Here is a 13,623-nt window from a genome sequence, read left to right on the forward strand (position 1 = left end):
GCCATAGTGCCACAGTGCTGAGAAATCAAACCCAGGGCCTCATGCATTCAAGGCAAGCACTCTACTATTGAGTCAACTTCCCAGGCCATATTAATTTTTTGTATCTCTTGATTTGGTCAACTTCAACTAAAACTTTTGAAGTATCTTCCAAATTTACACAATACACATTGATTTTTCATCAGTGTTGTTTAATTCCCAAAGGACAAAGACAAAGAGGGATAAAATATAAGTAAATGATACAAATTTTGCTGTGATACATTTTCACAGGAAAAACAATAATTTTTGTGAAATAGTAATCTTGAACACTTAATATTGCCAATAACACTGTAATAATGCCCAGAATATATTTTGAAAAATCATTGCCAACTTAATGTTCAGTGTTTTATATTAACAAAAGGTCAAAACAAAGGACTTTGAGACCTAATTCAGAAATTCAATACTGGAAAAAAATCAGGACTAAAAACTATTTAAATCTTTCTTTTCCTACCAGAGTTGGTAGAACCTTTAGAAATCAGTGATTTCTTCAAATGCAATCAATATTAAATGTATAATTCTCTAAGATAAACATTGTATTAATGTGCATATCTTAACTCCCAGGGCTTAAAATAGCAAAAGGAGGTAGGAACCGAAAGTACATTGAGTCCATGCTGACTTGTACACTTGGGAAATTAGATCAAATTGAGGTCAGCAAGAGTTGGAGGATGTAGGGTGAATCAAAGGAGGAATCACACCATGGTGGCTGTGTTCCTTCCAATTGGTCACAATGTGAGTAGCTGGAGAGGAAGCTGGCATTTCTTTTCAGTGCTCTGTAATTTCTCTGTCTGTGTTGTTGGCTTATAGCCGATCCCTACTTTTATTTCATTGTTCAGAGAGGAAAAATTCCACTTTAATATTACTGGGTATGACAGGAAGTAGAATTGTGAGCATTGTAACTCACACATAGTAGGATGGGCTGAATGAAAATCAAGATTATTATAGTTTTCTTGTGTATACAGAACATTTAGTTCCTTGGACAAATTCAGTCATATAATACTTAATGTGATACTTGAAATCATGACAGTCAAGTTGGACTAATAGGATTTAATTTCTAAATAAGAGTAGGCTAAAAAGGAACCTATATTTAACCATCTAAGCTCTAAGGAAATTTTTCTGTAGTAGAAAAACCTTTAGGCTGGGAGAAATATTAAACATACCTTGGAATAATTTCAGATAGTATACCCTCAGCTAATTCTCTCCTGACCAAAACTTGCTAACCAAGTTTCTTAGTAAAAATTTTACCACTAACTAGTAATACTTTCCTTACTGGTATTATTAAATTTTATTTCCCAATTTTTAGTAAGTGATCTCAAGTCAATTGGTATTAATTCTAAGATAGTTTATAAAATTGTAGGTGGAATGTAGACCATTTTTTTTCTTTCTTTCTTTTTGGCAGTACTGGGGATTGAACTCAGGGGCCATCATGTTTGATAGACAGATGCTCTATAATTTCAGTCAGGCCTTTAGCCCCTTTACTATTTTTTCTAGGCTCATTTAATCAGCCACCCACAAAAATATATGGGCTTTTTTGATTTTTAGAAGTAGAGGGCCTGCTCTTGCAGCCTATTATTCTGATAGAAGTAGTAAGTTTGGCATCTAGTAAGCACTTGAGTAATGGTTGTTCTAGCAAAGTGCCCCCATGGTTAAATGATACAGATTGATGGAAAATACTAATTGAAATGATTTAAGTAACTTGGAATAAAGAATCTTCTAGTTAAATTTAAATGCATTTAGAAGAAATATAAATTAGTTGACTTAGGGCTGCTTAACTGGATGAAAATAACCTTCTTAAAGAGAAGTTGACATTTTTATTCCAATAAATTGTGATTGTTGGTTATGATAATTTGAATGGGAAGTCTTATTCATCAGTCTGTGTTAGAAAGTCAAATTGTCTCCCAAGCAATTAATTTCTTGTTATGTAATTTGGTATTTAAGTTTTTCATATTATCTCACTGTACTATATACAAAAGCAATTTCTCAAATATATTAACAATTATGTCATATAAAAAAGAAATACTGTAACTGGGGAGGGGGGACCTCAGGCCTGTGATTCCAGCTTCTCAGGAGGCCGAGATCTGATGATCTTGGTTTAAAACTTTCCTTCTTGGGCAGAAAATTCTGTGAGACTTATTTCCAATTAACCAGCAAAAATCTGGGAGTGGAGCTGTAGTTCAAGTGGTAGTGTGCCAGCCTTGAGTGGAAAAGCTAAAGGACACTGCCTAAATCTTGAGTTCAAGGTCCAATAATAGTGCACAAAAAAGAAATATTTTCTTATCAAATAATGCAAGTTTATTGTAAGAATTGTACTCAGAATGAAAAACATATAAAAGTTATAATTCCAGCTGCAACAAACATTATTGTGGCATATTGTTACTAAGATCTAATATTAACTTCTGCAGATTAAAGATTAAAAAACTTTGGTGAATTATTTTTTGATAAACTACCTTCATCATTTTCAGTCATTCTTTTTTAACCTGTAAAGCTTTTGTAATCTTTATACTCTTAGACTGAAGTCCTGGTGGAGGTAGGAAGATTGTGAGGTTCAAGATCAGCCTGAGCTACATAATGAGTCTTTGTCTCAAAACAGCCAAGACTAAGGACATAGCTCAGTAGCATGTGCTTGTGTAGCATGTGCAAAGCCCTGGTTGTGTTTCCAACACTGTAAGAAAAAAAATCCTTACAACTAACTTTAGAAAGTATATGTAGAAACTAACGGGGCTGGGAAGGTGGCTCAGTGGTAGAGCACTTGCCTTGCATGCCTGAGGCCCTGGGTTTGATTCCTCAGCACCACATAAGCAAAAAGAAAAAAGCTGGAAGTGGTGCTGTGGCTCAAGTGGTAGAGCGCTAGCCTTGAGCTAAAGAGCTGAGGGACAGCACCCAGGCCCAGAGTTCAGAACCCCCCCCTCCCCAAAAAAGAAAGTATATGTAGAAACTAAGTAACTCTATAATCAACTACCTTTTCCTATTTTTTTTTAAAGCTTCACTGACTCCTTCTCCAAGTGGATTATTTAGGTAATCCCTTATTCTTTCCTGAGTCTTTTAAACCAAAAGGTTATATGCTTAGACTACTTGCGTCAGAGTCATTATCTTTTCAAGCAGCTTTAGTATTTTAATTAGTGCAACTATCAAAATGTTTTCTGTCCCAGTCTTTTCTTTTGGGGAAAATCACAGAAAATAATATTTTTAATAGTTTCTGACTTACTAAACTTGAAAAGATCTATTCAACTTTTACTGAGTCAATAAAATCTTCAATGATTTCTCCATTGTTAGTGAAGGGTTCCACCTCACTAGTTAAATTAATTAAATTAATACCAATTTTGAGATTGTCTTACCTGATTTAAAAAAACTTTGAGACTCTTGAACCCTAAGATAGGGTCACAGGAGGTTTTATCTTTATTGCTGTTGTTTTTAATGTACTTATAATGTACTGTGTGAGTTTTTTTTTTGTTTCTTTTGTATGTTCTTCCCTCATTGTATAACCTCTGTTTTCACTGTATTTGATGTTGGTGCCCTGCATCTTGTACATACATTTTTCTAATTTGGGGAGGGGAAGGGAAATAACAAAATGCTGAAATAAGGATATAGGCTGACCCATTGTAACAATGAGATGTACAAGACACTATGTTGAAAATGAACTTTACACCTAGCGGTGGATTAAGTTGGCGAGGTGGGAAGGGAAAAAAGAAAATTATAAAACTCTAATGACTAATATCAAAGAAGCAAGTAAAAAAAAAACAACCTCAAAACTTTGGGACTCACAGCAGAACAGCTAGATGACCTTTGTGTTAACATTATCTTATTTGAACTACATCTCTTATGGCTTTCTGGGAATAAATTGCCTCAGGGTGTCAAAATCAGACTAATTGGGTTGGAGGGCCAGTTTGAATTTCCCTGTGTGAGAAGTTAGCATCTCAGGTAAAATTCTTAATGTCTATTAGATTGCAGCATTGCAGGCTGTATTTTATACAAGTAGCCAGGTGTGGGCAGTGATACAGGGCTTGGGGGATCTCTCTTACCGGCCCAGAGATCCAAGGCATTCAGTGCAAAACCTGGCCAGCAGCCCGAGTGAGTAGGAGCCATGTGACTCTGGTGAGTTGGAGTGTGCAATTGCCTCCTGCTTCAGAGCTACCTGATCCGAATACTAAGCAGAGCGAGTGCCGTGCTGAGGGTAAGACACTGAAGACACTGCGGAGCAAGGTGCTTATTCCAGGGGCTTTACAGAACATGGAGATTAAAGACCAGGGAGCCCAAATGGAGCCGCTGCTGCCTACGGTAAGAGACAACCTGCTGTCAAATAGATTAACCGCCTAGCTGTAAAACCTGTCAGGCAAGTGGTGTGCTAGCTAGGTGCTGAGAGCTTACTTTTGGGGTGGTGAATAGCTCCCACGACATATGGACAGGGGTCTCCTCCCATCTCCGGAGACTGAAATGCATAAAGCAAAGCACATGATTTCCTCCCCCCTTCTCAATATGGATGCACTATGGTGGTGAAATGTCTCACGTTTGTTGCTGTTTGAAGAAATGGCTAGAATTTAGCAGCAGGGGCAGTTGTATGTCTCTCTCCCTGTCTGTTACTGCCTGTCTCGTTTCCTAGGCTGCGCAGTGGTGGCTCAAAGCCCCCGCAAGCAAGCCCCCTTTTATCCTACTTAATCCCTGATAAATTTCCTCTCTATATCTCATCCTCTGGCAATGAAGTGAGGGAATCTGTGGCTATTGCAGCTGTAGAGATTTAGTTTCTGCAGAAACCAGGGAAAAGGGTTGTGTGTATGTGTGTGTGATCTGTCAATCTTTCTCGCAGGGAGATGTCTGTCATGATTCTTGTGCACAAAAGGTGTTTTCTGGGGGATAGGCACGATTCAGATCTGAGCATCTGAAAGGTTCCGTAACCGTCATTTGCAAATAGCCCATCTGTTTATCTCTGGGTCCTTAAGCTGCCTTACCTAGATTTAATTTTGGGGTAAGTGATTGATTTGCTTGTCTTTCTCTCAATTTGTCTGTCTGGCTCGCAGACCTTGGAGATCTTCAGGCAACATCATTTTAAGTCTGGAGGAACTGAGGTTGCTGTGTCCAAGGCAAAAAAAGAGGAAAAACCTCAGTATTTTCTTGACGCAGCAGAGATGCCAAATGCTAGCTTCCAGCCATCTATCAACGCTGTCACAGCTCAGAGAAGCAGAAATTCCCTCCCTGCACCAAACCCGACAGGGGGACTGCTTCTCGGCTCTAGGTCACTCAGCTTGGTGATCTACCCAGCAGACTAGGGACTGGCAGTAAGCGCTCCATTTCCAAGTCCATTCCTAGTTTTTGAGCACATCACTGAACGGCAGAAAACTGTAGGGGTGATGAACAAATTCCGGGCCACTGTGTTTTCAGGGCCTTTCCTCTCCTGCCGGCTCAAATGCTGCAAAATATTGCACCGGAATCAGCTGTGACTATGGAGCATGCCCAGTGCTCTTGAGGACGCTGGGTTCAGGCAGGGAGGGAGCAGGGACATGGGAAGAACGCAGAAGTCACCAGGGAGAATGGAGTCCAAATAAAGGGCAGGGATAGTATCTGAGAGGGAAGGAAAGACAGTGTGTCAGTAAGCCTGCTTGCTTAGAGCCATAGCTCTGTGCACAGTGGAGTTATTATACAAAAATAAAAGATTTGTCTGTCTTCCCAAACTTGAATGTGACCAAAATAAATTAAATACATTTAATAAGGTTCTGTGGCTGCTCAGAATAAAGTGTAGATACTAGGCAACAATTTTCCCTGGATAAGATAGAGTAACTATACACAGGAATTACAGCATGGAGATTTGAGAAAGATTAAATATAAGGGGAAAATCCCCTTTTTGGCGGCAGGGGTGATGGTGGATTGGAACTTGTCCTAGAAAAGCAGGCTGCAGCCAGTTTGATGTGGCTTATGGATTGTCACTTGTTGGGAACAGTTAAAGGATTTAGGACCAAATGGGGATTAACTGGAGGAATTTAGAAACAGATGACATTACTGGGCTAGATGGGCATCCAGTTCATGGCTTAAAATAACAAATAAAACACAAGTTTGGCTACAAAGAAAGGTCTACAAAAAGTCTGGTAGAAAAATTTGAAGGCCACAGTTTTGAAAGTTTTGTTTCACAGGGTAATAACCAGTACATATAATACATTTAATGGTAAAACAGGCCCAATTATAAGAAAGATGAACCTGAAAACTAGAAAGGAGGCTACCTTTTGGTCTAATTTTATATTTGTATAATGTTTTCAACCTTTCCAATGACCCTTATTGCTTTTTTCTTTTGTAGATCTGAAAGTATGTTATGTAAATGAGATTTCCTTATCTTTATTATAAAGGTGAGCCATTGAAGTACATGAAGTTGAATAGCATGGTGTCAGATCACATAGTGATGAAGCCAGAACTAAATTATAACCCTTCTAAAACTAGTTCAGAAATTAGAAAAAATGAATATATTTATATTTTATTCTTCACAAGGCTTAACATAGTTCCTGGACTAGAATTTGTATGACATGAAAAGAGAAAGAAATTGCTTTGGACTTTGTTTTAGAAAATTACTCAGATGACTTTGCAAATAATTTTGTGTGAGGCAGAATAGAGTACAGTGTTTAGGCACACAGTCTAGTAAGTCTAGAATTGCTGTTTGTTTGTTCTGTAACTTAGAAAAGTTAGGTCTAAGAACAAGGGGAAAAGATTGATATATTTTATCTGGGTTTTGTGATGAATAAATGAAATGACCTATGTGAAGTCCATAGCATCTAGGGTAACTGCTGAATAAAAGATAGTTTCTATTTTATCAATGGTCAAACATAGACATTGTGATAAAATTTAGATGTACCTATTAAAGTTGTTCATTAGTACTATCTATGATGGAGGAAATACGGGAGACAACAGGATCAGACTATAGAGTGAAGGAAGGATGTGAAAGGTTTTAGTTATTGCTGTGGAAACTTTACATGTGGTTGGAGAGCCATTAAAAGCCATGATTAGTGCTGGTACAAAAAAAGTCAGAAGGAGGTCAATAAGTATTGAGAAAGGAAATTATAGATGGACAAGTATGTCAAATGAATAAATGTACTGATTCTTTTTTTTTTTTTTGGTTGTGGGGCTTGAACTCTGGGCCTCGGCACTGTCCCTCAGCTTTTCAGCTCAAGGCAAGTTCTCTACAACTTGAGCCACAGCACTACTTCCAGTTTTCTGAGTGGTTAATTGGAGATAAAGTTTCACAGACTTTCTTGCCCAGGCTGGCTTTGAACTGTGATCCTCAGATCTCAGCCTCCTAAATAGCTAGGATTACAGGCATGAGCCACCAGAGCCCAGCCTATATGTACTGATTCTAATGGAAATGAAATGAAAGAAAAGATTCTTAACAAATCTCTCATGGTTCTTATGTAAGTTCATCTGAATGGAGTGGTGGATGAGAGCCCGATACACTCCCTATTTCGGAAGCCTTATTAGGAAGCTTCAAAGAGAATTCTTTTTCACTAGACCAGCAATCATTGCTCTTTATAGATCTTGGTACTTTAAGGGTTAGGACCTCCTTTCTCTAGTCCCATAGTATGCTGTAGTCTAGTTTTGGTAATAATACGTGTTATGTCTAAAATTTTCTTGTTTTTGATTTTTGTTTTTTGTTTTTTGTTTTTTTTGGTTGTGGGGCTTGAACTCAGAGCTGAGCACTGTACCTGAGCATTTTTGCTCAAGTCTTACGCTCTACCATTTAAGCCAAAGAGCCACTTTTGGTTTTTGAGTGGTTATTTGGAGATCAGAGTCTCATGGTCTTTCTTGCGAAGGCTAGCTTCAAACCATGATTCTCAGATTTCTGCCTTCTGAGTAGCTAGGAGTACAGGCATGAGTCTGGCATGTCTGGAGTTTTAGAACAAGCATGTACAGGAGACTTATATGTTTCTCTAATGCCTACTTTTGTCTAGTTCTTGGTGCTTGGAATACAACAACAAACAAGACTGATAAAAACCCTGTCTCTGTGGAATTCATTATCTTAAGATGAAACTCAGTTGAATTTTTTAAGAGATTTACTGCTTTATGTTAATTGTTTTTGAGATAGATATATGGAGGACATATATATATATATATATAAATATATATATATGTGTAATGGTGGCTATATAATCATCATAAGATATTAGACTTTTAAAAGTATGAAAAGAGATATTTAGGATATTGAATAATGATTTCAGATTTTCCTTTGACATTCTATCTTGAGTTTGTTACTAGGGATGACCTGATAATTTTTAAAGTACCAAGAAGTGGAGGAAGCTTCTAGAAAAGTATCTTTCTAACAAGATTCTATCTTACACAATTTAGTCTTGGGTGATATCCATTTTGGATGCTGTATAAGATTCTCATGTTCTACAAGGAAAAGGAAATTATTTTAAATTGAGCTTTGCCACGAAACTTCTATGAGGTATGGAACTAGAGGTTACTTTTGAAAGGTGAATTGATGGTATGGATTTTTAATGTTAATTTCAGATTTATGTTAATTTCACTTAATTTTTAATGTTAATTTCAGATTTCTAAATGGCCTAGTTTATAGAATTGTTCTATTTATGGGAAAGAAATTATTATGAAAAAAATCTCTAGATTATTAAATTAAAGAGAAGAAATGGGATTAAAATATCAAAGTTATGAAAAGAGCACCTGGCTTGTCTAAGTAACAATGTTTTCTATTTTATTTGGATTGTAACTTAAATTATAGTTTGAACATAAAGCAGACATATTACACATGATAATATATTGGCAGGATTATATAGTAGCAGTCTTCATTGTTACTTTCATGACTTGAATTCTTATACTACAATGGTGAAACTATAGGAAATAAAATATATGTATAGGATACTAAGGAATGTGTAGTAAATCTAAAGGTTACTATATAAAATTTGTGATTAAAATATTGAGGCCAGCATAAGAATTGGGATAATTTGTGATGGAAGGTTAGAAAAAAGTCTGGGCCAAGGTATGGGAGACTAATAGATAATTTGTGATGGAAAGCTAGGAAAAATATGGGAGACAAATAGAGTCCCAAAGCATGATCTGAATACAATCACACTTCTATGATATAATTTCATTCTAACCATGATGATTATTTTGTAAGTCTCAATAAACACATACATAGATAGCAGTACTTTAGAACATGTGAGTGGTTGGAAAAATGTGGGTGTCACCCTCAACTCTGTTGCCTAAAGAAACTTCAACTCTTTCCTTCTCATATTTCATATACTATAAGACATTTAGTTATTTGACTGTGTGGGAAGATACCACCGCCAATCTATGTAGTCAATATTGTTCTTTTAATTACTTTTTTGAGCTACTAGAATTGACTCCAGGACATATTCTAAGCAGTGAGTAGCAGAGTGCCAAATTCTACCATTGAGCTCTATCCTTATCCCTATGTTCAATTTTTGGATGAAATAAATATAGTTGAAGATTTAACGCATTTTTAAAAATAACAAACAATTGTCTTATGCTCTTTGGGCAATGTTATTTTTCTTTAGAGATAGAGAAAGAATAGCTTGCAGTGCATTTTTTTTCTGTGTAGATGTATTTTTATAGTATGTAGTCTTTTCAGATTGGCTTTGTTCACTTAGTAATATACATTTAGGCTTCTTTCATGGATTGGTAGCTCATTTCTCTCTTTTTCCAAAGAAAATAATTTATTCAGGAGTGAGTGATAGAAATACAACCTGGGTAAGGTGTATCATGGAAAGCCAGGGATAGCTCATTTCTCTTTAGCATTGAATAATATTCTGTTATTTGGGTATACTGCAAAAATGTGGTACACCCAAAGGGCATCTTTTTTGCCTTCATGTTTTGGCAATTAATAAAACTGGTGTAAGCATCTATATTCAATTGTGTGGACATAAATTTCCCACTATTTGGGATAAATATCAATGAGTGTGATTGCACCAACTTATCTTCTGAAGTGGCCATACCTTTTGCAATTATATCAGCAATGAAGGAGAGCGCTTGTTACTCTATGTACTCCCCTGCATTTGGTATTGGCATTATAATAGGTGTATACTACTATCTAACTTCCTTACTTTCCATTTTCCTGATGATATATGATGTGGAGCATTTTTCATACCTATTTTCCAATTCTATATATGTATTTTTTGTAATATATGTGTTAAGGTCTTTGGCCAGTTTTTTTTTTTTGGTCGGTCATGGGGCTTGAACTCTGGGCACTATCCCTCAGCTCTTCAGCTCAGGACGAGAGCTCTACCACTAGTGCAACAGTGCCATTTCTGGTTTCTAGTGATTAATTGGAGACAAGTCTCATGGACTTTCCTGCCAGGGCTGGCTTTGAACTGCGATTCACAGATCTCAGCCTCCTGAGTAGCTAGGATTATAGGTGTGAGCCATGGGTACTTGGCTTGGCACAGTTTTAACTGAGTTGTTTTATTACTAATTTTTATTGTTGAGTTTTAAGAGTTTTTTGTGTAATAGCATTGATCAGGATCTTTTGCAAATATTTTATTAGACAGAGTGTTTAAAATTGTAATGCAGTCTAGCATATCACTTCTTTCTTCCAGGGATTGTAGCTACAAGTCCTTGCCTTAGGTCATCTAGATTTTATCCCATTATCTTCTAGAAGTTTTATTTATTTATTTTTATTTATTTACTTACTTGTTTACTTATATTTTGGTCCTGGTACTGAGATTGAACTAAGGGTCGGGGTACTGTTCCTTAGTTTTATGCTCAAGGCTGGTACTCTACTTTTTGGTGGTTAATTAGAGATAAGAGTCTCTCAGTCTTTCCTGTCCTGGCTGGCTTTGCACTGTGGTCTTCTGAGTTCTGCCTCCTGAGTAGCTAGGATCATAGGTATGAGCCATCTGTGCCCAACCATCCGCTAAAGCTTTAAGTTCTTGCATTTCATATACATTTTATATTGTGATTCATTTTTAGCTAATTTTTTATGGGTGTTAAAATTTGTGCCTAAATTCATTTTTACTGCATGTGAATACCAAGTTCCTTAGTCTTTAAAAAGAAACTGTAATTTATCCACTGTATTGCTTTTGCTTTTTTGGTCAGTAGACTATATTTCTGAGCATATTTTGGGGCTCCATATTCTGTTCCATTTACGTATTTGCTTATTCTTTTACTAATACCACACGTTTGCTTATTATAGGTTTATAAGAAGTCCTGCTGGTGAGTATTGTCACTTCGCCAGCTTTAGTCTTCATTTACAATAATATATTGGCTATTATGGATTATTATCTCCACAAAAACTTGAGAATCAAATTTGTTGATATTCATAAATTGACTGCTTTTTTTTTGCTCATGATTTCGTTGGCTGTATAGAGTAAATTGGGAAGAACCACTATTAGAACCTCTCAATGAACATGAAATATGTGTTCACTAATTTAATTATTTGGTATTTTCATCTGTATTTTATAGTTTTTCTTGTATCAATCTTATATAGCTTTGTCAGACTTATTTATTAAGGGGATGCCAATATTAATGACATTATGTTTTAAATTTCAAATTCACTGCTGATATAGAGGAAAGCTATTAATATTTGTAAAGTAACTTTATATCTTTCCACCTTGTTATAAGTAAACACTAACTAAGTTCAGGAGGTATATTGTGGTTGTTTTCGACTATATATAATATTCTACTTAAGTCAGGCACCAATAGGCCCACCAATAATTCTACTCAGAAGGCTGAAATTATGATTTGAAGCAGCAGAAGCAGACATACCTGAAAGATTTCTATCTCCAATTAACCAGCAAAAAACCAGAAGTGGAAATGTGGCTGAATCGTTAGAGTGCTAGCCTTGAGTGAAAAAGCAAAGCAAGAGCATATAAGGCACTGAGTTAAGCACCAGTACTGGCAAAAACACCCTAAAAGCAAACAGCATATTCGACTTAAACAATATTATCTGTAATAATTTTATTTTCTTTTTTTTCTAGTCTATATACCTTTTTTGTTTTGTCTAGTCATGTGGTCATGTCTTCTCTTCTCTGATTGCATTAGCTAGACTTCATTGGCCAGAGAACACCCTTTATGAGTTCCGATTTTAATAAGAAAGTTTTGAGTTTTTCACCATTAAGCATGGGTTTAGCTGTAGGATTTTTTTTGTGGATATTCTTGATCAAATTGAGGAAATTATTCACAGTTTTTAATTTATTGAGTTTTTAAAAATCATGAACAGTGCTGAATTCTGTCAGATACTTCTAAAGATACTGACGTGAACATTTGATTTTAACTGTAGATATGATGGATTATATAAATAGATTTTTGAATGTTGAACTAGCCTTGCCCACTTGAGATAAGTCCTGCTTGCTTGTGATGTGTAATTCTTTTATTCCTTATTTGATTTAACTTGTAATATTTTTTGGGAAAATTTTAAGTTTGTATTAATAAGTGATATTGTTCTTTTTCATTCTTTCATTCCTTCTTTCTTTTCTTCCTTCCTTCCTTTCCTTACTTTAATTATCCCTTTTTAAAGTGTAATTGTTTGGTTTTGATGTTAGAGTAAGCTGACCTTCTAGAAAAAATTAGGGCATAGTCACTTTAATTTTTTTTCTAAAAAGATTATAAAGAATTGTTATAATTCCTTCCTTATGGATTTAATATAATTTACCAGTGAACCCATCTGGATCTAGTGCACTTTTTGTGTGTAAGGTTATTAATCATTTTAATAGATTCATATATATTTTCAAGAGAGGATTATGTAAATCAACTATACACTAAAATTTAGACTAGATTCTTAATTTATAGATGATAAAACTGAGCAGCAATGGTGTACAATATATATTTAAGGACACACTAGTTGATAGCAGAGCTTAATGTAATCTCTTCATGTCTAGTTTATCATTCTTTACCTATACTAATGTATAGTGTCTGTTTTAATACAGAGTCACAAAGTAAAATGACAAGCAATTTATAGATAATGTTTCTGGCTAATAGGTACAAACGTCTCTAATCCTTACGATAATCCTAAAAGATTGTTAATGTTTTTCAGAGTGGCAAATGAAGAAATGAATAAATTAACCATTTTCATATAGCTAATAAGTACCTATCTAGAATCTGAAAATATTTCATCTAATTAAAAAGTGATTCCACTGCTTTAAAGCTAATTAAAATAAAAGGTCCTTTATATCTATCCTTCTATCAAATATGAATGTTCTATGATGCAAGATGCTATGAAAATGTATTTTTGACCACATATTGCATGCTTCTATTTATATAAAATGCTCAGAGCAGGAAAATCCTTAGAGACACAAGATAGATTAGTAATTGCCATAGTCTGGGACATGGAGGATACTAGGAGTTACTGGTGAGAGATATGGAGTTTCTTTTCTGTGGTGTTAGAAATGGTCTAGAATTAAATGATGGCAATAATAGTAGAACTCTGAGAATGTAGTAAAAACTGCTAAATTTTTACAGTAGTAAGTTATATCTGAAAAAAGTAAATATTCCCAGTAAGGCATTGTTTAGGTATCTTGCTTGTAGGGAGGAGATGGAGGATCTGAAAAATGATTGTATCAGTCACATGTATTTAAATCATGAAGAAGGCAAATAAAGTATTAATAAAAATGAGAAACACACACATGGTCCCATTCTTAGCTATTTGCTTTG

At 35.4% G+C, this 13,623-nt stretch overlaps 1 protein-coding gene across 5 annotated transcripts in view; it reads left to right on the forward strand.

Moving 5' to 3' along the window:
- The first annotated feature begins 4,138 nt into the window (after positions 1 to 4,138).
- Positions 4,139 to 13,623, forward strand: part of Slc4a10 (solute carrier family 4, sodium bicarbonate transporter, member 10) — a 287,203-nt gene continuing 277,718 nt past the window's right edge. For all 5 annotated transcript variants that reach the window (XM_013027648.1, XM_013027633.1, XM_013027641.1 and 2 more), the window contains exon 1: positions 4,139 to 4,308. In XM_013027648.1, coding sequence (XP_012883102.1) covers positions 4,261 to 4,308 — 48 coding nt within the window. In that variant the 5' untranslated portion in view covers positions 4,139 to 4,260. The remainder of the gene's footprint in view (positions 4,309 to 13,623) is intronic.

This window comes from Dipodomys ordii, unplaced genomic scaffold (assembly GCF_000151885.1).
Source record: "Dipodomys ordii isolate 6190 unplaced genomic scaffold, Dord_2.0 Scaffold5, whole genome shotgun sequence".
Taxonomy (NCBI): Eukaryota; Metazoa; Chordata; class Mammalia; order Rodentia; family Heteromyidae; genus Dipodomys; species Dipodomys ordii.